This window comes from Fukomys damarensis, unplaced genomic scaffold (genome assembly GCF_012274545.1).
Source record: "Fukomys damarensis isolate Sample0158 unplaced genomic scaffold, DMR_v1.0_HiC HiC_scaffold_19, whole genome shotgun sequence".
Classification (NCBI taxonomy): Eukaryota; Metazoa; Chordata; class Mammalia; order Rodentia; family Bathyergidae; genus Fukomys; species Fukomys damarensis.
The window spans coordinates 56,720,492-56,743,427 of record NW_022900931.1 but is presented as its reverse complement, the minus strand read 5'-3'; the positions used below and the strand labels follow the sequence as shown (position 1 = coordinate 56,743,427).

General features: G+C 50.3%; 5 protein-coding genes across 12 annotated transcripts in view; 2 read left to right on the top strand and 3 right to left on the bottom strand.

Annotated features, from left to right (window-relative positions):
* Positions 1-2,743: 2,743 nt before the first annotated feature.
* Proser3 (proline and serine rich 3) lies at positions 2,744-11,951 on the bottom strand. 4 transcript variants are annotated; one of them, XM_010631845.3, is made up of 11 exons: positions 11,792-11,951; positions 11,144-11,228; positions 10,648-10,838; positions 8,941-9,068; positions 8,736-8,836; positions 8,003-8,085; positions 7,765-7,904; positions 4,712-4,893; positions 3,724-4,624; positions 3,554-3,635; positions 2,744-3,453 (listed from the first exon to the last, which is right to left on the bottom strand). In XM_010631845.3, exons 1-11 carry the CDS (start codon positions 11,800-11,802, stop codon positions 3,330-3,332), a joined length of 2,028 nt encoding a protein of 675 aa, XP_010630147.1. In that variant the 5' UTR covers positions 11,803-11,951; the 3' UTR covers positions 2,744-3,329. The 4 variants fall into 4 exon arrangements, with proteins under 4 accessions (XP_010630147.1, XP_010630149.1, XP_019064162.1 ...); XM_010631847.3 differs by having other exon boundaries at positions 2,744-3,371; XM_019208617.2 differs by having other exon boundaries at positions 3,327-3,635.
* Positions 11,952-12,027: 76 nt separating this feature from the next.
* Positions 12,028-14,606, top strand: Hspb6 (heat shock protein family B (small) member 6). The gene is made up of 4 exons (XM_010631848.3): positions 12,028-12,366; positions 12,775-13,164; positions 13,946-14,068; positions 14,143-14,606. Exons 2-4 carry the CDS (start codon positions 12,967-12,969, stop codon positions 14,308-14,310), a joined length of 489 nt encoding a protein of 162 aa, XP_010630150.1. The 5' UTR covers positions 12,028-12,366; positions 12,775-12,966; the 3' UTR covers positions 14,311-14,606.
* A 727-nt stretch (positions 14,607-15,333) lies between these two features.
* Positions 15,334-19,603, bottom strand: Lin37 (lin-37 DREAM MuvB core complex component). Of its 2 annotated transcripts, none has more exons than XM_010631836.3 (9): positions 19,226-19,603; positions 17,618-17,693; positions 17,377-17,427; positions 17,053-17,082; positions 16,887-16,972; positions 16,646-16,812; positions 15,719-15,886; positions 15,530-15,603; positions 15,334-15,457 (listed from the first exon to the last, which is right to left on the bottom strand). In XM_010631836.3, exons 1-9 carry the CDS (start codon positions 19,257-19,259, stop codon positions 15,376-15,378), a joined length of 768 nt encoding a protein of 255 aa, XP_010630138.1. In that variant the 5' UTR covers positions 19,260-19,603; the 3' UTR covers positions 15,334-15,375. The 2 variants fall into 2 exon arrangements, with proteins under 2 accessions (XP_010630138.1, XP_010630139.1); XM_010631837.3 differs by having other exon boundaries at positions 15,719-15,859; positions 19,226-19,591.
* A 1,426-nt stretch (positions 19,604-21,029) lies between these two features.
* On the bottom strand, positions 21,030-22,314 carry Psenen (presenilin enhancer, gamma-secretase subunit). 3 transcript variants are annotated; one of them, XM_033765744.1, is made up of 4 exons: positions 22,190-22,314; positions 21,972-22,102; positions 21,477-21,581; positions 21,030-21,317 (listed from the first exon to the last, which is right to left on the bottom strand). In XM_033765744.1, the coding sequence occupies exons 2-4, from the start codon at positions 22,030-22,032 to the stop codon at positions 21,178-21,180; spliced, it is 306 nt and encodes a 101-aa protein (XP_033621635.1). In that variant the 5' UTR covers positions 22,033-22,102; positions 22,190-22,314; the 3' UTR covers positions 21,030-21,177. The 3 variants fall into 3 exon arrangements, with proteins under 3 accessions (XP_033621635.1, XP_010630140.1, XP_010630141.1); XM_010631838.3 differs by having other exon boundaries at positions 22,231-22,314; XM_010631839.2 differs by having other exon boundaries at positions 21,972-22,055; positions 22,231-22,314.
* Positions 22,315-22,438: 124 nt separating this feature from the next.
* Positions 22,439-22,936, top strand: part of Igflr1 (IGF like family receptor 1) — a 6,114-nt gene continuing 5,616 nt past the window's right edge. Inside the window, exon 1 of one of the 2 annotated variants that reach the window (XM_010631840.3) lies at positions 22,439-22,793. In XM_010631840.3, coding sequence (XP_010630142.1) covers positions 22,564-22,793 — 230 coding nt within the window. In that variant the 5' untranslated portion in view covers positions 22,439-22,563. The remainder of the gene's footprint in view (positions 22,794-22,936) is intronic. The other variant, XM_010631842.2, reaches the window with a different exon arrangement.

Below are 22,936 nucleotides of genomic sequence, written 5' to 3'. Positions count from 1 at the left end.
GTAGGCCCCGCCCCTAACGGCTGCCTGTGGCACCAGCGCGCGCCCAGCAAGGGCGGGGGAGAGCGGGGACGCGGCGCCGCTTCTCATTGGTCCTATCCTTAGCCTTAGGGCAATGCCCCGCCCACCTGGAGGCTTTCCGTTGGCTTTGCCTTGGGTTCCACCCCTGGCTATCTCTTCTGTCCCGCCCACCGAAGTTTGACAGCACCACGCCCATGACTGCTTTTCATTGGCTGTCATCTCCCTTTTGAGACACACCCCTAGTTCTTTATGCTTTGCATCGACTCTTCTAACACTAAGCAATCGATCGTCCTCCTTAGTTCACTCTCAGAGACACTCTTCCGACAGTTTTAACTGGAGTCTCCCACGGCCTCAGGGCTTTGCTCCATTCCTCAAGCAGCTTTTTTTTTTCTTTTTTTTTTTTTTGCTACCGGGGATAGAACTCGGGACCTTGTATGAAGCGGCTTTTCAAAGACCGGGTTTTCCAGTCCCACCCTGTCAGTCCCGACCTGACCCCGCCTAAAGGATCAAAACGGCGCCCCGCCCAAATTCATTTTTCTTTGCTTCTCACCGTGCTCGCCCTACCCATTGGACATTTTTCTTGCCCTCTCTTCTGCTCCCTACTGGCCTCGCCTTCCATTGATAATTGAAACAGGGAAACCAGGCGTGGTGATATGCACCTGTAATCTCATCACTCTTGGAGCCTGAGGCAGGAAGATCTCCCCTGTCCTGGTCGTGGAGAACTTACTGATTTTTGAGAAACTCTGTCACAAAATAAAAAATGAAAAGGGCTGGGGAGGGATGTAGCTCAGTACAAAGGTCTTAGGTGCAATCCCTAAACAAACGGAAAAATACACCATACCCACATCAAAACTCAAAAGCTAGTGGGAGTTAAGCATGGGGCACATAATTGTAATTTCCAGGACTTGGCAAGCTGAGGCAGAAAGATCCTGAGTTTGAGCCCAGTCCGGGCTACATAGAGAGTTCAAGTTCAGCCTGGGCTACATAGCAAGACTCTGTCTCAAAAGGAAAAATAAGAAAGCCAGGCATGATGGCTCACACCTGTAATCCCAGCATTTGAGAGGCTGAGGTAGGATTCAAGGGAGTTCGAGGGAAACCTGGGCTATGTATTGAGTTCGAGGCCGGCCTGGACTAGTTGGTGAGACTCTGTCTCAAGAAAACAAAGACACAACACTTTTTTTTCTGGCATGGGGATTTGAACTCAGGACCTTGTGCTTGTGAGGCAGGTGTGGTGCCACTGAGCTAAATCCTTGGTCCCACAAGAAACCAAATAGAAACAAAGAAATGAGAGAGAGGGGGGGGGAGAGAGAGAGAGAGGAGTTTCAAAACCTAATAAAGACAATGAAGATTTTTAAAAAATTTTTTTCAATACCGGGGACTAAACCCAGGGACCACTGAGCTACATTCCCAGCTTTTTAAATTTTTTTTTTTTAATTTGAGACAAAGGCCAGGCGTGGTAGTGCACGCCTGTAATCTCAGCACTTGGGAGGCTGAGGCAGGAGGATCGCTGTGAGTTCGAGACCAGCCTGGGCTACACAGTGAGTTCCAGGTCAATCTCAACTACATAGTGAGACCCTGTCTCAAAATCCCCCCCGCAAAAAAAATTGAGACAAATTGTCCAGACTGAACTTTCAATCTTCCTGCCTCATCCCCTTAAATAGGTGGTATTATATGTGTGTGCCACCAGGCCAGCAAAGTATTTTAAATCTAAAGTGTTCTAAGGAAAAAAAACTTAATTATGGATTGAGGAAAGGCAGGGCTGTGGCAGGGGAGCAGAATCAATTCCCAGTTACTTTTGTTTTGGGGGTCTTGTTTGCTTGCACTAAGGATTGAACCCAGAGCCTTCACAATGAGATACATACCCAGTCCTTGTTTTGAGACAGGGTCTCCCTAAATTGATAAATTGCCCAGGCTGGGCTAGAACTTGAGGCTTCTGCTTTCATCTCCCAGAGTGCTGGAATTACACCCATGTACCATCATGCCTGGCTTCCCCGTGTAGTTTTAAAACAAATTCTTTGGCATCCCACTCATTGGCAGATGGAGTATATGCCCTTGAACCCGGGCAGAGCCACGACAACAAATAGAGAACAGTGGAACTGACACTATGGGACTTCTAAGGGCAACTAGGAAAAGGCAGCGCAGGCTCCCGCTTGTCTGCTGGAGTGAACCATGAGGTTCTAGCATGACGTTTCACATGAGAAGTGTGACGGTGTTGTGGTGGCCATGCTTTGAGGAAACCCAGCTAATAGAGAGCGGCTGTACAGGCATTACAGTTGACCATCCCTGATGAGCTCAGCCTTTGAGTTTTCTCAGCCCTGGTGCCAGGTTGTAAGTGAAGAAGTTCTAAGGGATTTTACCTCACAACTTTCAAGTCGGGTCACCTTTTGAGGCTTTCCAGATCCCGTAGAGACGAGACAAACTCTCCCCAGCTGTGTCTTGTCCACATTTCTAACTCGGAATCCATGAGCGTAATAAAGTGACTGTTTTATGCCACTAAGTTTGGGGTGCTTTGTTACCAAGCAATACTAATTAGCATGGCCCTTCTATTTCACTGAAGTGTATGATTTGTTCAAAAAGGTTAAAAACATTTACCATGTCTCTGATGTACAGAAACTGTCCAGGCTGTCCTTGAACTTGTGATGCACTTGCTTCCTAATCCTGAGTATTACGATGACAAGCTTTCTAACCCCTTGTTTATCAATGCAAATGTCAAGATGATCCTGATCATATATTCTCCATCACTTTATTATGAAAAGCTTTTAACATACAGTAAATTGAAAAATTTTACATTGTACATCCATATGTCCATAGTTAGACCCTACTATCAACATTTTACGATATTTGCCTTATCTCACATTTATCTGCTTACGAAGATTATCCAACTAATCTTTGTATTTCAGTATTGCAAAGTGGTATGCTACCCCCTAAATATTTCAGCATGGATACCTTTAGCTAGCGCTCAAATATATTTTTCTTCTGAGGTAAGCTGTACATACAACACAATTCACAAATTTCAGTGAGATTAGTAAGTGCAGACACCTGTGCAATCCATCCTTAGCACGGCAATTTTGAAAAAACACATAGGCACTAAAGCAAGTGTCAAAGAGTAAGAGAATAAGGGAAAGAAAGTAAACTAGGTAGTCAACATCATCTTTTAAAATTGAACTTTGGAAGTTAAGCTGCATCTTTTCTTCCATATTCTATTAGTTGAGAGGGCACAGTTTCACAAGGATATGACGTTGACTCTACTTGGAAACAAATTAATATTTCATTGGGGAAAACAATTTTATACAGTTCAAAGTCGTCTGGCTTCAAAAGATGCTCCTTCTCTCCGCAGTCACCTCCTTGGAGACCTGGGGGGGGGACCTGGATGGAGACCAAGATCTCGGGTCTTCAGTGTACCCCATCAGAAGAGATAACCATGCATCCACTCTCCTGGGGAGAAGCCAGGGGACAGAGGCTGGGGTATATGCGTAGGGGTCCAGGAAAGGAGCTTAGGAGGGGCAGGCACCCAACGGGGCTCTCAGAGGCTAACCTCTTCTGCAGCCGTAGCTCTGCCCTCTGGGCTCTAAGCACTTGAAGTACAGGGTCATCCTGAAACTCGCTGCCGTCAGAGTCTAGGAGGAAAAGTCAACTCCAGGGGGCTGGATTCTTAGGGGCCTGGACCTCCCCTAAGATCCCAAAGGGTACAAGCAACCCCCTCACCTTCTGCAGCCTCCAGAAGTTGGGCAGCCTGGGAGAACAGGTCCTTGGGGGGGTCATGGTGAGCAGTGGGTGAGGGTGGGGCCACAGCCACATGAGATCCCGGCTCCGGCTCCGATGTAGGTGATGGGGTAAGCAATGGGGCTTCAGGGAGTGTGGATACCCTTTCAACTGGAGCGGGTAGGACCTTAGGCTGCGGGGACCTGGCTTCAGCTGAGGGAGTCACTTGGCCTAGCAGAAGCACCGACTCCTCTAGGGAGGGCGCGGTCTTGGCTTTAGACCGATCCCTGGATTCTGACCGAGGGGGCATGGCCCTGGCCCTGGCCCTGGTGGGCATGGCCTTGACTTCCAGTGGGGTGGCCTCACGTTGAGGGGGTGTGTTCTCCAGGCTCTCAGAGAATAACCGTGCAGTCACCACCTGGCCCAGGGCGCCCCTAAGCTGCGCGCCTGGCCCCTCACTGGCTGCTGTGCCTTGAGGCTCGGGGCCTACCTTCTCCGGCTGGCCAGACCTGCTTGGTGTGCGGGTAGGCGGGCTCTGCGGGGTGGCAGAGTATGTGGGAGCAGTGGTGGGGGGAGCTGAGTTGGAAGAGGCCAGGGGAGCCTGGCTGGAGATGGGGGGAGCTGAGGTGGAGGCTGGGGGCCCCAGGGGAGCCAAGGGATCTAGGGTAGAGACCGGCGGAGGGGGAGGAACGGCCCCAAGAGATACCCAGGGACTGGACTGTGGGGTCCAGAAGAACCCGTGTGTGCCAGGGGCCCAAAAGATGTGAGGAGAGGACCCCAGGGGAACAGGAGGCCTCTCCACATAGAAGGCCTCGGGAAGACTAGGCTGGGTCACACTGCCCCACAGTGGAACACAGGTAGGCTGGGTCACCAGGGAACCAAGGGTCACCGCAGGAGCAGAAGGCTGTAGATATAAAGAAGGATCTGAGAGGGGGACCAAAGGAGTGGAGGTCACTCAGTTCCCCTCAGGGTCTCCCCTCTCTCAACCTACCTGAGAGGTAAGGGCAGGAGTCTGGGGCGGCACCCAGATTCGATCACCCTTGACCCTTTGAGCCTGTTCGAGCTTCCGCCGCTGCCGCCACTGGTACAAAATGTCATCCTCTGTCTGAAGGGGTTGCCGGGAGGAGGCTGGGACTGGAGCAGGGGTAGGGGCCTGGGCTGGCGCTGGGGCTGCTGCGGGGAAAGTGGAGGGGGTGAGTGGGGCAGGAGCCAGAGATGAGAAACCCAAGGGCAGCCCACACTCGCTCTTCGGGCTGCTCAGTAAAGCCCAACTCTGCTCTGGAGCCCAGAAGTGGTGAGGGCTCAGTCAGGACAGAGCAAGCTTGGAGTTTTCTCCCTGCTGCTATCTTTCAGTTCTTCATTCATCCATTCAATAAACATTTACTGAGCTCTTACTATCTACCAGGCCTATACGTTCTGGACATTGGAGATACAACGTCCCCACTGGGCAGACTCTGCAATGTCCCCACTGTCCCTACCCTGCCACTGCCCCTCACCCCGGTCCAGCCTTAACCCACCTAGATTATCACAGCAGCCTCTTCCCCGGACTCCAGACGCTCCTGTCCTCCCAATCTGTTTTCCACTCACAGAATCCTGGAGAGTCCAGGACCCTCCTGGTTATGAACCCTCCCACCTGCCCCTTCCTCCTGGTAAAAGGCAGAGGCCTTTGAGCTTGTGGTTACTCGTATCTGGATTGTTTTCTCCTCATCTAACTCAGGCTTTTCTCTCTCTTCTCTCTCTCACTTGCTTTAGACCTCTTTCTTTCTTTCTTTTTCTTTTTTCCTTTTGGTACTGGGAATTGAACCTAGGGCCTCACAATGAGCCACATCCCCAGCCATTTTTATTTTTTATTTTGAGACAGGGCCTCGCTAAGCTGCCCGCTCAGGCTGGACTCGAACATGTGATCCTCCTGCCTCAGCCTCCCAGACTGCTAGGATTACAGCCTGTGCCACCACGCTCAGGTTGATTCTAGTTTTAAATCTGGCCTCTTTCCTCCACTCTGCTCTTCAGGATGTGGCCCAGATCAAAACAGCAGCATCTCTCACAGGGGAATCTGTTAACATCCAAGAAATACCATGTTCCCTCCATGCCCAGAAGTCTCTTGAGGTTCCCAGTATTAATAACCCGATAACCAAATGTCTCAATGTGCTCCATGGCCCAGCGTCACTGGACCCCTGCTCCCTCACACTTTAGGTCCGATATACAAGCTGGAAGGTTCTTGCCCACCCCACCTTCCTTGTGGAGGTTTCCACGCAGCTGGCACCTCTTCCAGGAAGCCCTCCCTGACTTCCAGCACCACACTATCCTCCCACAGATCCTTCATTTCTATGTGTGCGTCACAGTTCGCAGGCTTATGTGGCAGCGCTCTGCCCCCTTCCCACTGTGCTGTGACCTTGAAGGTGGGACCCAGCACGTGAAGCTTCCTGTTGAATCCCCAATCCTGTTCGCAGGGTCTCACACACGGTAGGAATCAATGTTTGTTAAATGAATCAATGAATGTATTTAACCAAAAACAACCTATGGAGTAAGTACTAGTTTTATCCTCATTTTACAAAGGAGAAGACTGAGGCTCAGAGGGAGAGATGAATAAAAGATAAGGCTTGGAAAGCGTGAAGAATCAGAGAGGTGAGTCTTTGCGTAGGATTGCACAACATACATGAACACCTCCTGTTAACCTGTGCTTGCCTGTCCACACTCAGGAAGCCCCATGAGACCTGGACAGCAGCTGTCGTGTGCATCACAGCAGCCCAAGACCTGGGTACAACAGTAACAACTACTACCACAGTAACAGTAGCCCAGGGCCAGGGATTTAGCTCAGTGGTTCCATTGCCTGCCTCGCAAGCACAAGGACCCGAGTTCAATCCCTGGTACCCGCCCCCCCAAAAAAACCCACAATAATAGTAACCCAGGTCCTTCATCCTTCATGTCTGAAAAAAAATTTTTTTTTTTTCTGTTGTTTTTTTTGAGACAGGGCTCACTATGTAGTTGAGACTGACCTAGAACTCACTATGAAGCCCAGGCTGGTCTTGAACTCACAGTGATCCTCCTGCCTCAGCCTCCTAAGTGCTGGGATTACAAGCGTATGCCACCACGGCTATATCTGAAATGTTGAGAGGTTAACAGTTCACACTTTTTGTTTTGTTTTTAAAGTGGCACTGGGAATGAACCTAGAGTCTTAGCACTGAGTTACATTCCCAGCTCTTGTATCTTTTATTTTGAGACAAGGCCTTACTAAATTGCCCAAGCTGGCTTCTAAACTTGAGGTTCTCCTGCCTCAGTCTCCCAGAATCCTGAGATTACACGCATGTGCCATCATGCCCAGCAGTTTGCACTTTTTAGCTCAATTGCCCAGTATATAAACAGACATTACTCTGGGGCAGTACTCCAGATTCAACCACATTGAAATTTAGCTGAACTATCTGAAACTGCTACTCAACTATATTTACTTATAAAAACAAAAATTCATGCTGGGCATGGTGGCACATGCCCGTGATCCCCAGGAGAACCACAAATTTGAGCCCAGTCTGGGCAATTTACCAACTTAGTGAGACTCTGTCTCAAAAAACAGAATGTAGTTCAGTGTGAAGGCTCTTGGTTCAATCCCCAGTAGCACCACCAAAAAAAAATAAATAAATAAATAAAAGCCATATGGTTCAGTGTACTGTGGACATAGCAAAGAGTATAAATATTCACCCTAAATGAGATCCATATAGATTGTAAATGGCCTTATAGGTCAGACTTTGGTGTCAAAGCAACATGGTTCCAAGTTTGCAAAAGCCTGTGGAATTTGGAGCTGTTGTGCAGAACTGCAGAGAGAACGGCAGGCCTGTCGTGCTCATGACAGCTGCGGACAGAGCTGTGCTGTGTTTCTTGTTTATTCATGAACTCATGTCACCCTCACAATGCCTGTAGGAGAGGAATCCAATTACCATTCCTGTTTCATAGCTGGACAAACAAGGCCCAGAGAGGTACAAACTCACACAGTAAGTGGCAGAGATGGGATCTGAACCAGGTTGCCTCCAATACCTGCCCCCCAGCACTTACCAGTTTGTCTGGGGCCAGAGTCCTTGCTGGAGTCAGGGGTGCAAGTCATGGAGAAGGGAGAGAGGCCATTGGAGCTGACAGGGAAGGAGCCGCAGCTGGCATCACTGGGGCTGAGGGACGAGGAGGAGATGGAGGCTTTGCTGCGGGGAAAAGGGAGAAGTGAGGCAATAAGGTCTTAGAGGCGGGGTGCTGGGCCACAGCTGTAGAAGACGGAGGGAGGATGGACTGGGACAGGCACCTGCGTTTGAGCAGCCTGGAAGCTCTGCTTTGTAGGCTCAGTGTCTCTAGGTCCAGCAGGGACGAGTTCCATGTGTTAAGGCTCTGTGGGGTAAAAGAGGTCAGAGGTCAGCCTTCACCCCAAAGGCTGATGAGAAAGGAGCTCTGGACAGAGGGTCTGGAGTTCAGGTCTGTAGTACCTGTTACCCTCACAATCTGCTTCTCCTCAAGAAAGACAGGCCTAGAGGTCCTCTTCAGATCCAGACCCTTCATGTACAAGTCACTATTGTTGAAGGATTAACCTCACCTTCCTGACCAGATTCTATCTTCTGGTTCACGGTAACTGGACCAAGGATGAACAAATAAGACTGAACCCCAGGGCTTCGGAGGGAGCTATTGCAAAAGCTCCCACTGTCCACTAGAGAAGCTGAGTTCGTACTATGGGAGCCTCAAGCCACTAGGTGCCATCCTAGCTACTGTGAGTGGAAAACCTGCCTGAGGTCGAGCCAAACAAAGAGGAACACAGAACCAAGAGAGTTGGGTTGCTCCCAACATCACCCAAACACTTGGATCTGGCCGTGCCTGAAAACATCTAATTTTATTAATTATATTTAACACATTATTATTTATATTATATTTAACACATCCTCTTTTCTTGTTTCAACTTCCTAGAGTTGGGGACTAGCCCTAATTCTATCCCAGGGCTGGTGCTGGCAGTTCAGGCACACATGGGAGGGAGTGAATAAAGAAGTCACCTGCTTTATTTTCTGAAGGGGAGCCACAGCCTGGGATGTGCTGGCAACCTTGGCTGGAGCTGGGGCTGCTGGACCGGGTCTTCCTTCTGGTTTACTGGGTCCTGCTCAGAAATCCGAGTTAAATTATAGGGGCCAGGAGGAGTCGTTGCAGGGAGAACTAATCAGGAAATGTTAAACTAGGGGTGGCTGGGACCAAAGGAGGTACCTGCTGCAAGTTGACTGCTGCGGTCAGAAGACTCAGTCTGCAGCCACCAAAAATCAGTTGGGGTTGGGCCTGTACACTGTCGTTCCTCTTGGCTTGTGGGCTGAGCTTGGCGGAATCTATTTATGTACCTGTGAGCATCGGAGGATGGAAGACAGGGAGAATGAAGAGAGCCAAATAATGATAAAAATAAGAATAAGAAGAGGAAGAGGAAGAAGAAGAAGAGCTAATGTTTATCAAACACCATGGAAAAATTGGACACAAAAAGCAAGTAGTTGTGTTCCATATCTGTTTTCCTTTCTTCTAGAGTAATACAATTTTTATTTTTAGTATGTCTGCCTATCTATGTGGTAGTAGTGGGGATTGAACTCAGGGCTTCCCACATGCCAGGCAGGTACTCTATCACTGAGCTACAATCCAGTGAAACTGGTAACTCAGTTTTTAGCTGGGCACATAGCCACTGTTCAATGAACTACCTTTGCCAGGTGACTTGTGACCACATTACTAATAGGTAATGAGGAGATACGATTTTAGAAAATTGATAAAGTTAGGGACTGTTTTGGTCCATGAAGAAAAGGACAACAACCTAGGATTAGGACAACAAAGATTAAAGGGACCTGTATACCTCAAACCTCAAGAAGGGATGCGAGGCATGGTGGCACACAAGTGTAATCCCAGCACTCAGGAGGCTGGGGCAGGAGGATCACCATGAGTTTGAGGCCAGCCTGGACTGCACAATGATTTCAAGGCTACCCTGAAATACATAGTGAGACCCTGTCACAAACAAACAAACAAAAAAAACAACAACAAACAAACTCAAAAAGGGGCTACCATATCAGCCCTGATTGCTTCTGCCTGAACCATTATGTGAAAGGAAAATAAATGCTATCTTGTTTAAGCCATAATTAACTTGAGATTCTGTTACGGTGGCTGAACCTATACTGTACAAACCTAAGTACTATGTGGCAGGCACTGTTACAGGTCGTCATGTACAGCAACTCACTGAAAGCTTAAAATAGCTCTAGGACATAGTAGTACATGCCTGCAATCCTAGCACTTGGGGAGCCTGAAGCAGGAGGAGCACATGTTTGAAGCCAGTCTAGGAACTTAGGAATTTAGTGAGACTTTGTCTCAAAATTTAAAAATATGTAAAAGGCTGGAGATTGTAGCTCAGTGGTAGCCTAACCCCTGGGTTTAATCTCCCAGTACTGCCAGATGTGGTGATATATACCTGAAATACCAGCACTGGGGAGGCTGAGGCAGGAGAATCACCATGATTTCAAAGCCAGCCTAAACTGCATAGTGAGACCTTGTCTAAAAATCAATCAATCAATCAATCAATCAATCAATCTCCTAGTACCAGAAAGCAAAACAAAAACAGAAATCAACCCTAGGGGATATATACTGTTAATGTGCACAAATTAAAAAAAGAAACTGAAGCCAAGATCATACAGATTTGAAACCTAGGGCCAGAGATTTGGCTCAGTGGTTCCGCTGCCTGCCTTGAGAGCGCAAGGGCCCGAGTTCAATTCCCAGTACCCAAAACAAAACAAAACAGATTTGAAACCTAGGTATTCTACTGCAGAACTCTTAACACACATGAAATACCTGGGTCTAACAGAGCACTCCATAAGCAACTCTGTGATGATTATTATGGAGCGCCTCCCTCTAGCCCAAATTCTCCTTTCCCCTCCGGCTTCTGGTACTCACTTGGCCACCACAGACTCCCCACTGTCAGCCAGGGTGAGTGGTGAGGCCTCCATCTGTCCCTCAGTGGTGCTGGGTGGGGATGAGGTCCCCAAACTGGAAGGCCAGGACTCTTCAAACAGCTCAGGGGAGTTGGCTGACACCTTGGGAGCTTGTGGGAGCCTGGAACTCTGGGAGCTAGATGGGCTCAAGGCCTATGAGAGGGGATACAAGAAGAAAAGTGAGGTATGAGGGGTCATCCCCGTAGGGAATGATGATCTCATATAGCCTCCGTCCAGAAGGGAGGAAACATATCCCACAGTGTCACCACTGGTAACAACTTAAAGGGACAGGGGCTGTGATAAAGGATCCAGGGTAGACGGAAGAGGGAAGGCCATGGGGTGGGGGGAGAAAAAGTGTGAGGAGAGGGGGGGGGCTCTTTCTTCATCTCTCATCACGTCTTCCTTCCTTAGTGGTCACTCCCTTGCCAAGAGGTGCACTCTCTATGGGGTGTCCTCACCTTGGGGCTGAAGGATGGCCAATAGTGGCTTTGATCCTGAGGACCATCTCCAAAGGGACAATCTTGGATGGAGAAAAATGACAGACTGCAGGGAAAGAGCAGGGTTGGAAGGCAGAATACGCCTTGTATACAGTGTGTAACGATCACATCAGGGTAATTCCATTTCCATCTCCTTAAACATTTCTAAACTAGATTGATTCTAAACTAGAGTTCGGGTTAAGAACCGCGACTACAACGTATACTGTTCATTTCTGCTGGGTCGGGGTGGGGGTAGGGGAAGGAAATAGTATAGATGGACTACAATCCCCATGATTCACTGAGCTCCGCCTAAGCAAGAAAATTCGAAGCCAACACAAATGGGTGTCTACGAGCAATTTCAAAACTAGGAAGCTCAATTTCCAAGTGCCTTTTAACACCCTATGGGAAATAATCCCATAGGGCTACCCAGAGAGAAGAATATAAAACGTTTTGGGATCCTTGGGATGGTGAAGTCCAAGGCGGGAGCAGCCAAAGACTTTTGAAGTATCTTGGGAGTTGTAGCTCCAATACTGTTAAACCCGAGACTCCAGACTCTAAACAAACTTATGTTGCCTTTGCCTTTGGTCCCCGCCAAGCCTCCTGTAGTCTGTGGAAGAGGGATCTGCCTACCTGCGGTCCATCAGGCCGCCACATCAGCTCTCGCGAGAGTCCTCTACTTCACCGGTCAGACGCCGCGCATCTTGGTCGCTTAGCAATGCTCTGAGCCCCGCCTCTCTCTGGGAGAGCTCGGTTAGGAAGAGGCGGCCGCCCAGATGACCAATGATGGAGAGGAAAATAAAAAGTTACTGGAAAGTGGCCAACGGGAGATGTCTCATGATTGGGTCCAAGGCCGACCTGCCTAAAAGCGCATGTTTGATTGGAGAGTCTGTAGCATGCAGCAGTAATTGGCAAGGCCATAAACCAATGGAAAGGATTTGAAACTGGGTTTGTGGTCGAAAGTGATATAAAATCTCGCTTTGGGACAGTCTGGCATTCTGACTTCCTTCCTGTGGGTTCTAGGTCTCTACCCTGGCTCCAGTCTAAATATTGTCTTACCTGTTGCTGGAGCAATCGGGGAGTCAGTCTCCTCTGTCATCTCTCCATCAGTTGGGCCAATCAGCCAGTCTTTTTACTCTTGTTTCAGGAGCCGGTCAGAATACAGGCAGCTGGTCGCACCGCTTGCCAGGCCCGGGCTCCTGGCCCAGGTAGTGGGATCAAAATGAGCTATTTTGGGACCCGGCGCGCGCCCCCTGGGGGGCCAGCATGAAGCGTTCATGCTCACGCCCCCTAGACGCGGAGCATCCGAGGCTGAGTCAGAGGCACAGAATTAGGCCTGGTTGAAGATGGGGGTAGGATCTGGTCTGTGTCCTTTGGACAGCCTGGTCTGGCCACTGCATTCTCCAGGAATCTCCACCTAAAACTTCCATCTGCGTCATCCTCAGAACAGCCAGTGGGGAGGGAGTAGATTAAGGGAACCGGGGATTCTTTGGTGGACTCTCGCCCAGTTGCCACTTTGTGTCCCTTACACCTACAGGGTTCTGCCTCCTTAGACTTAGTTTTCCCTTCAGGAAAATGAAGAACCTTAATAACATTCCCCTGGCGTCTTTTTCCAGACATCCTGCAGGCGCTTAATAAATGGCCAAGTCATTATTGGGGTTTCTAAATAAGGCTCTGCTAATGGCCGAGTCTGGCTGCCGTCCCAATGTCCCCAGGAGGCCCGCAGAGGCCGGCACAGGGCGCACTATAAATCAGCGTCCGCGCACGCAGGGGCAGTACTAGTCCCAGGACGACGGTTAAGGAGCAGGATGGAGTATCCGGTACCAGTGCAGCCGTCTTGGCTGCGCCGTGCTTCGGCCCCGTTACCGGGACTGTCCGCTCCGGGACGCCTGTTTGACCAGCGTTTCGGCGAGGGACTGCTGGAGGCTGAGCTGGCTACGCTCTGCCCTGCTGGGCTCGCGCCCTACTACCTGCGCGCACCCAGCGTGGCGCTGCCAACTGCCCAGGTGCCAGGCTTCGGGGAGGTGAAAAGGCCTCTTGTGGGCAGCAGAAATGTCTTGTGATTTTAGCTTAGTGGAGAAGGTTCGCCCAGTCAGATGGGCTTTCCGAGTATGAAACCTGAGGCCTGGGTACTGAAGTGAGGGAGAGGTCCCTGTCGCTCTGAGGGGAAAGGAAGGTCTGGGCCCCTCAGGAAAATGTTAATGGTTCTGAAAGGGGCTTGGGACCCATTCGATCTGGCAGTGACTCCTCAGGCATTGAAACTCTATTAACCATGGGAAAGGGGTTTGGAGACTGTGGTGACTCCATGTACCCTGGATAGGGAAAGGGCAGGATGTGTCTGGTGACTTAATGGAGTCCTGGGCACTCTGCAGTGGGGGAAGGGAACCAGTAACTGTTAAAAGAGCATTAGGACCCGAGTGAGAGGGTAAAAGAGAATTCTGGAGTTTGGGACAAGAGGCATCTTAGAGATTTCTGGCAGGGGTGGAGGACAAGGGCCCCTGAGGTGGGTGAACGGTGACTCCAGAGAGTGTTTGACAATGAGGGTGAGGACAAGCCTGCTCACCCAGCGAAGGAGAAGGTCCCTGACCTTGCAGGGGAAGGAAGCCTCATCACTATGAGAAAGGGAACCCAGTGACTACAGTGGGAGGGAGAATCCCAGTTATTGAGGGTGGAGAGGCTCTAGGTGACTCAGAAGGGGACATTGCGGGTTGGTAGGCTATAGTACCAATACGGACAGGGATGGGATCCAGGGGGGTGACAGTCCTGCCCCATGCCGGCTGTGCACAGGTGTCGGCCGACCAGGGCCACTTCTCCGTGCTGCTGGACGTGAAGCACTTCTCACCAGAGGAAATAGCGGTCAAGGTGGTTGGGGAGCACGTGGAGGTACACGCACGCCATGAGGAACGCCAGGTGAGCCAAGAACAAGGGGAGGGCGGGGGCAGCGCCACGGGCAGGGGCTGCCGGCTCAACCCTCTCCCCTGCAGGACGAGCATGGATTCATCTCTCGCGAATTCCACCGCCGCTACCGTTTGCCACCCGGCGTGGACCCTGCCGCAGTGACCTCAGCTCTGTCCCCTGAGGGCGTCCTGTCCATCCAGGCCACACCAGCGCCGGCCCAGGCCCCACTGCCATCACCGGCTGCTGCCAAGTAGGGATCCAGGTGCACCTGAATTTAGGGAGCTGCTTTAGGCTCTTACTTTTTAAGCCGATCTGACTGCCCAGCCAGATATCCCCATCCTGACGGTCCCTCCCACCCAAATGGAGATCCCACCTGACCCCTCACCCTAGACCCAGCCTTTGATAACGTAGACCCTCTACTGATACCCCAACCCCTTAGGCCCCTTCCCACACCTTGCTACAAGCACGACCCTCACCTCAGCCTAGTCTCCCATCTTGGTTTATATCCTCACTCAGAACTTCCTTTTGCATTCCCTTGACTCCTACAAAACATCCCCACACTCCACTTCCATCCGTTCCCAGCTCTCCCCAGATTATGATGTAGTCAGCCCTGTCCCCGTGCTAGGTGAATCAGGAATAAAGCCCACCACCACCTCTAAATGTCCCACACTGTGCAGTCCTCCCACTCCAGATTGTCCAGGCCTCCTGGTGCAGATTCTCTTTCTTTTTTGGTACTGGGGTTCAAACTTAGGACCTTGCATTTGCAAGGCAGGCGGTGGCACCACTGAGCTAAATCCCGGGCTGCCAAGATTCTTGATCTTTTTTTTTCTCTGTAATCAGATACTCCATTACCCTCAACCCATTTTCTGACTTGAAACCCCAACCAGCCATCCAGATTTTTAAACCCTATTCTGATGTCCAATTCCTGCTGTACTTATTCGAGGCCAACTGGGACTCCCAACCTCAACCTGTACAGACACCCTTTCCAACTTCCCACACTTTGTAAGGCCCCTTTCCCAACTAACCAGAACCCCACAGTTGCTTCATCCTGATCCCAGTTCTCCAACCAGATCTTCTAGAGAACCCACACTCCACACTCCTAATCCTCCATAACCCAACCAAGGAACACTCAACCCCCACAACCTTTCTCCATGTTGAATTCCTTGCTATCCCATGCCTCTACTCCTTCCTAGGCTGACTGCCCAATAAATATGCAAGAGTTGTGTCCACTGCTTTATGTCTGGGCTAGGAAGGATGAGCTGAAGCACAGGCCAGTGTGAAGTTGAGGGATGTTTATTGGGGTGGGGAACCTGGGAATATCACTGTCGATCATACATCTCCCGGAGAATCTTCATGCTTTCTGAGTAACGAAGCTGGTTCCGATGAGATGCCTCCTTCCACCTGGGAAGGCAGAGGGAAGACTCAGCAATAGCAACAGAGGTCACAAGGGCCAGCAGGCTGAGGGACGCTCACCTCTGTCGGATGCGTTTCCAGCGCTGCATGTTCCGATAGATAAGTATGGAGGGTGAAGGTTCAGGTTCCGAGGGCTGTGGGAGAGAGAGGCCAGGGTGGGTGACTATGCTGGTGCCCCCTACAACATGTGCCCCCATGTGTCCCCCAACACATATGCCCCATTGCCCAAAGCCAGCCTTGTACACCCACCTCGTCGTCGGGGGTGCCCTGGGTATCAGGTTGCAATGGGGATGGAATGCGGGGTCTGCAGGCATCTCCAGGTGGCCCAGGGGCTGTAGGTGGAGGCAGCTTGTAGACATCATGACTCTTATTGTTGGTGACCTCAGAACCCTGGAGACACAAAGTCCCAAACCAGGCCTAAGAGACAGAGCAGAGGGCTGGGAATACATATTTCATCCTTCCTGCCTTTCCCAGAGACAAAAGATGTAAGGGATTTTCCAGGAAGTCTTTACTTCCAAGAGTTGTACCCAAAGCCTAGGTGGTCAGATTGGCCTTCTCCAGGGACCCATCTTCTCATGACAGCTCAAGAACCCTTGTCTGCTCTTAGCAGTCTAGGGAACCCCAACTGTACCTGCCAGTCCACCCCCTATGGAAGGTCTTATCTACTGTCTGCCTCAGTGGATTCTGTCTAGGGGTTCATGTCTATGTCGCCTAGGGACCACTTTCCACAGCAGCCTTGTGTGCTCTGATCTTGACAGTTCAAAGGATCATGTATCTGTCCTGGGGACCTTTGTCTACTTTCTCAGGCCAGGTGATTTACCTACCCCCTTCCATTTCTACCCAGCCAGCCCAGAGGGTCCCCATCTGTTCACCTGGCTGCCTAGTAACCATACCTCTCTACACTAAGAATCTCTGTCTAGCTCTTTAATTTTGGGGGGCCCTTAATCTTGGTCATGTCTATCTGCGCAGGGGAACCTTGTTCCCATTCTCCCTAGGTCAGGTGGCCACACCTGTCTGCCCTACAGACTTCTGTCCTTACCTATATATGCATTGGGATCCAATATGCATTTGGGGGACACAGGGACCTATGCTCATCTTCCATTAGATTGGAAGGAGGGGCTCTTAAGCCTGTCCCACCCATTACCCTCCCTCACTGCTGCCTACAGCCCATCCTACCTCCTCATCCTCAGGCAGTGGGGGCAGTGGTGAGCTGGGTGAGCGTTCATGCTCGCGCACCGAGGGGCTATTGCGCATCCAAGCTCGGCAGATTGGATACAGTGGTGTGTTCTCACTGAACTGGGCCAAGTCCACACTTCGGTCAAACAGTTTGATCACATATGTGTCTAGTGTGAGGAGAGGGAGGGAAGTGAGCATCCTTATACAGCTCCTTGTCCACCCTCTAGAACTGCCTACTCACTGGATCGCTGAGGCCCTCCCTCAGCCAGCCCATCATCCATCTCCCTCCTCTTCTTCCTCCGCTGGTGGGGGAAGCGGGCAGATGGCCTGTGTGGGAAGGGGGAGGGTCAGGACCAGGGCTGGGGCTCCTTAGTCTCCTTAGCTGTCCAGGACCCTTGTCATCTTACCTTTTGCCGGTGGCTGTGATGGAGCAATCCCTATGGGGAAAGATTGGGTGTTAGCAGGCTACCCCTCAAACACATGCTTGGTCAAAAACCCCTAAAGGGCATCTTGGGGCTACAGGGATCCCTTGGATCTTGTGAACCACCCATATCCTTAGGGATTTAAGTGCCAAATACAAGGGGACCTAGCTGCTTTTGCCATGATTTTTGTACATGTGGAGTGCTTAGGTCTGCGATGGAGGAAGCACAAGGCAGAATGGTCAGGGCTTGGGTGAAGGAAGAAGCTACCCACCACAAACCCTCAGAGCCAGATCCCTCAAAACACCTTACTTGTTGTGGGTATCAGAGGGGGTTTTCCCAACTTCCTCATCCAGACGCTCCCTGGCAACAGAAGAGGACAGTTGGCTTGGGGTTCCAGGGCCCAGAGTGGGACAGTACCAAATGAGCTCCCCATAAGACACCTTTATCCCCAAGTCAGCCTTTGGAGTCCTATACAGATACAACCAGAATCAGAGGGTCCCACCTGCCAAAGCTGCCAACCCTATAACCCCAGGATGGACTGGGTCCCAACCTGTCCATGTGACTCTTCTCCAGAAGACACTGCAGAACAGCATCCAGTTGGTTCCGGGCTTTGGCCATCTCCAACTCTGGGGGAAGAAGGTACCAAGCAGGAGTCAGTTCTGTAGCCATATCCTCTGTGAGGTCCAATCCTATAGCTTGACCCAAGTCTGCTGAAAGGCAGCAGTGGGTAGAGACCAGGAGACACAGGGATTTCCTTTGTCCCTCAGAAGACAGGTTAAACATAGGGGTTGAGGCAGTTGAGACTATAGCAAAGAACCTAAGACAGGAGCCAAGGGTGTGGATCATGCCCACATCTCTGTCCTCAGCTTTAGCTTATCTCCTCAACCCTAACCTGGGGATCCCATGATCTGGACACTTCCCCCTGGACATCGCCTAGGCCACTGATGGTGGACTTTTTAGGGCTTTAAATGACAGCAAACAGCTGGCTGGGCATGAATGCCACAGGTTCATCACTACTGTCTTAGACTCTTTCTATCCACTGGGCAGCACACTGGTCTCAGTGTCTAAATCTACCCCTCTTCTTGGATCCTCCAAGAAGGATGACCACACTATCCCCCAGTCCCTTCACTGGCCTTAACTTTTGTCCCTTCCCATTATTGGTAGTCAGGCTCCCTTTCCCTTTCCCTGCTGTTCCTTGAATACATCAGACAAAGCTTCTATTTCAGGGCCTTTTCAAAGCTGTTTCCTTTGTTCCACTAGCTTTTCCTTCATATGCCCTCATTGTTTTCCCACACCTTGCCTTACTCCAGATCTCCTTTCCTTCTCCCATGTTGGAGTCCCCCCGGACACACACACTTCCTTAAATTTAAGAGGCAAGATCTCATTATTGTTGCCCAGGAAGTCCCTTAACTCCTGGGCTCAAGTGATGCTCCTGTCTCAAGACACAAGAGTAGCTGGGACTATAAGCTCATGTTACTGCACCCAGCTCCTGCCTTGTTTTGTTCTAAACACATCTAACATCCCACTTATTCCATCTAACATCCTTTCCCCCAGTGCCCTACCATTCTGGTCTTGGGTTTCCATCAACTCTGCCCCAAGCCAGAGATTGTTTCCCCATCCACTGCACTTGTCTGAGCTTTAGTTTTCCCATCCACTGCACTTCCTACTTCCTAGTTTATTGGAATAGAGTGACTGTAAGGATTAAGAGTCCTGTTGCAGGGGATGTAGCTCAGTGGTGCCGCACCTGCCTGGCAAGTGCAAGGTCCTCAGGTGAATCCCCAGTATCTTAGGAGGAAGAAAAAAAAAAAAAAAAAGACCTGTACTTCAAGATCATAGCGCAATCCCCAATTCATGACTACCTCTAAGAACAAGAAAACTGAGATGGAGCCAAGAAAAATGCCCTTCTCAGAATCACCAGATGCCCATGTTTTACAGCACCACACTGAGTGAACCACCACCTTTCAATCTCAAAGCTACTACAAGGAGAGTGTGGGAGTGTATGAAGGTGGCAGCAAAAGCTTGCTGCCTGATATAGTGCTTGTCAGATGCGTTGTAGGAAAAAGTCACGTAGTAGCTTTCAGGACAATCCTGTCTGTCAAGCCTCCCAAATCCCAATCGACCACTGCCTCCCTATAGGGCCCGGTCCTCGGGTCCTCACCTGATTTTTCCACTTTCACCTTCACCGGGAACATGGTATGGTCCGGAGTCTGGCTAGCTGGCTCCAAAGAGCCTAGGGTCACAAATGAAGTGTGGAGGCGAGCAGGGAGAGGTCAAAGGTAAGCTCCGAGTACGGATAGCCCTCCGGCCTGAGTACCGTCCAGTAGTGACTCCCGCTGGCCACCTCCCTTCTCCCCCTGTAGGTGGGCCCTTTCAGGAGTCAATTGTTTCCATTAGTCAATGAATTTGTCAATCATCTCTTCTGACCAATTGACAGCTACTGTTGGCGGCTCCCAGCCTTAAATCCCACCTTCCCGGGGGCCCCGTTTCCGGAAACAAACCAACGACAAACTAGGGCCCTTTCCTGGAAGGTGTAGACTCAAAGTAACGCCGCCAGCGCCGTGCGCGAGGCACACTGGGAACTAAGGCTCCAGCATCGCGAGGCTTCTTGGGACTTGTAGTGTTAAGCTTGAACAGCACGAACTAGGCTGCTTACAGGATTTAACTACCGGTGGCACTCCCTCTAGTCCCTAAGAGGAAGACTAAAGTTAGTTTGGGTCCCTTTTTTTCACAGCACTGGCTACGTGCCAGCTACCTGTTAATGTCTTTTCAGGTACAACCTCATTATTTAGCAAATACCTGTGTGCCAGGCATTTATGTAGGCACTGGGGACAAAATAGTCAAAACCCCTTGTCCCAGTGTAGCTTACCTTTCACATTCTAAGCGAAATGTGGCAGGAAAAGGGATATAGCTTGAAATGGTGAGAGGAGCATCAAGTTTGGAATGGAAATTTTAAATAGGAAGGACAAGGGAAGCGGGGGTAGGGGTGTACACCTGAAATACCAGCACTTGGAAGGCTAAGGCAGGTGGATGGCTTGAGTTTGAAGCCAGCTTTGGCTACCCAATGAGTTCAAGGCCAGCCTGGACTACATAGCAAGACCCTGTCTCAAAACACTACAAAAAAAAAAAAAGTTCAAGGAAGGGTTCTGTGAAAAAGTTCTTGAATATATCTATTAAGGCAGACATCATCTCCTTCAGAGAATGAGAAACTTCTATTTACCACATATGTCTTGGCCCAGAAAACGCTTAGCAGGTAGTATCGTGATCTGCATTGTTAGGAATACTAAAATCCAAAGTAGGTAAAGGCACAGAGAAGTTTTGTTTGTGGTTCTGGGAATCAAACACAGGACCCTCAAGCATGCTAGGCAAATGCTCTACCACTGAGCTGCATCCTCCAGCCCTTAAAGTCTTGTTTTTGAATTCACAGCTACCAGGATAGTAGCCTCTAAAAATAGAAGCATTATTCCTTTCTTAGTCCCTCATTGATAAAATAGGGTCCCTGAGCAGAAATTCCTATTTCAGAGGGTTACGTTTGGTACTCAGTGGAAAAAAAATATATATAATGTGTGAAGCATTACTCATGGCACAAAGCAAGCACTCAATGAATGCTTTGAAATTTTTTTGGGGGTACCAGGTATTTAGCTCAGTGACTCTGCTGCCTGCCTTGCAAGTACAAGGATCCGAGTTTGATCCCCAGTACCCCCCCAAAAATAAAATAATTTTCCCCCTGTATTGGGATTGAGGCCAGGGACTTCACACTGAGCTACATCCCCAGCCCTTTATCTTAATTTTTAATTTTGAGACAGTATCTTACTAATTCCCTAAGTTGCCCAGGCTGGGCTTGAACTTTTGATCTTCCTGCCTCAGCCTCTCAGAATTTTGGGATTACAAGGTTGTATCACCACCACACGCGCTAATGCATGTCTTATACTTAAACCTCTGAAAGATCCCAGGAAGTCAGTATCGAATGTTAAGGTCTTTTATTGGGGGATGTCAGCAAAGAAGATGGGAGATGGGCATAAGTCTTACAAGTCTTTGGGGCTTGAAAGTAAGTTCAGAGCAGAGGAGCCCATCCTGGGAGAAAGAGCAGGTCCCCATTCTGTACTGAAGTTGTCAGGGGGTTCCCAAGGGTATGGTAAAGGAGAGGTAATCCCCAAGGGCACCCCAGCGGGGCCGGTAGATCTGGAAGATGGTGATCCAGGTGGTGAGCACAATTACCCAGAAGAGGAAGCCCACAGCTGAGCGCCAGACATCTATAATGGAGAACAGAGTGGGGAGGATTGGCCTCCAGCTCCTCTCTTGACTCCCTCAGACCAGCCCTCTCTTCTGTCACACAGAGGCCCAGAATTCTGGAGCCTCCATCATCTCCTCCCACCACCCAGTGACCTCCCTCATCTGTGCCCTAGACTCACAGCCTTTGATTTGGCTCTGCTCTGTGTAGGCTGGGACAAGGAAGGCCTCTCGGAAGAACCAGAAGATGTTGACCAACCACAGAAAAGGCAGGAATGCAAACCCACCTAGGGAGAAAAACCCACACTGGGCCACGGAACAAGGATCTTCCCTGACTCCCACACAGAATACTTATTTTGAGGGTCCTCTCCCCTAACAAAGTTCAACTGGAAATTTCTGCAGTCAGGGGCTCAGGGATCCTGGCTCCTCCTTGGGGTCCTGGAATCTGATTCCTCAACCGCCTCTTGTTCAGGACCCAGGAATCCCGTCCTCCAACTCTCTCTCAGGGTGTAGAAATTGAGGCTTCAGCTTCCTTCTTCTTCAGGACCCTGGCCCTCCCTTCTCTCAGACTCAGGAGTCTTCACTTGATTTACCCCTTAGATCCACGAATCCACGCCTCTAGGCCCTCTTTCCTGGTCCCTTGTCTTCTCTTTTAGCCCTAGAAGATCGGTCCTTACCTAGATAGTACTTCCGGCACAGGTTCAACTTCTCCTCATTAGAGACCCGCTCCAAATTCATAGCTGCACTAAAGCCCGGTAGTCCTACGAGACGTCGGGACAAGATTCAAGTATCACGAACAACCACGCCCCTATTACGACGAAAATAAATTTAGGGGTGGGACTGCTAAAAAAAGGGGCACTCCCGCTCCCACCAGCAAGCTCGCCGAGTTAAGAACCTTTATATTTATTGGGGTACGCTGAACGACTCTCAACTCACCAGTGATTCTTACTTCCTCTGCCTTGGACGCCTTTACCCTTTTCAATCACGCAGGCTGCGCGAGAGGCCGCAGGTTTTTCTGGAATTTGTAGTCTTTTTTTTTTTTCCGAGGTAACACTATACGCATGCGCTGCCACTGATGGGTTGGGAGAGCAAAGGCCTCCAACACGCGTGCCCACTAGCGAGCGTCTGTAAGCGCGATTAAGCATCAGGGATAGTAACGAACTACATTTCCCAACGCTCCTTCGTAGCGGAAGTGACGTAAGGGGAGATGTAGTGGAGAGATTGGCTTAAAAATGGCTGAATATTTAGCTTTAATATTCGGGCCTGAGGATGTGTGAGAACAAGCGCAGGGAGTGGCCCCTCAGAGAGTCCCGGGCACTTGGGTCTTTCGTGGCTGGGCGTTTTGGAGCGTTGTTTCTGGGGTGTTCGGCCTCCCCGGCCTTCAGTTCACCTGTCTTTGTACCTCTTCCGGGGTTAACTGCTGTTTTTACTTTAAGATCGGGGCTTGCTGGCACGGGGACCGGTGCTCCCGGCTTCACAACAAACCGATGTCCCGTCAGGTGCGACTCGGTTCAGAACTTTGGGGTTAATGTCTCCTGGTCCTTTTTCTTCTGTAGTTCATCCCCCACGAAGTCCCGTCTTTTCCGGGTTCCTAAGACCCACCCCACTCCCCCACCCCTGAAGCCGGCTGCTTTCTAGTTGG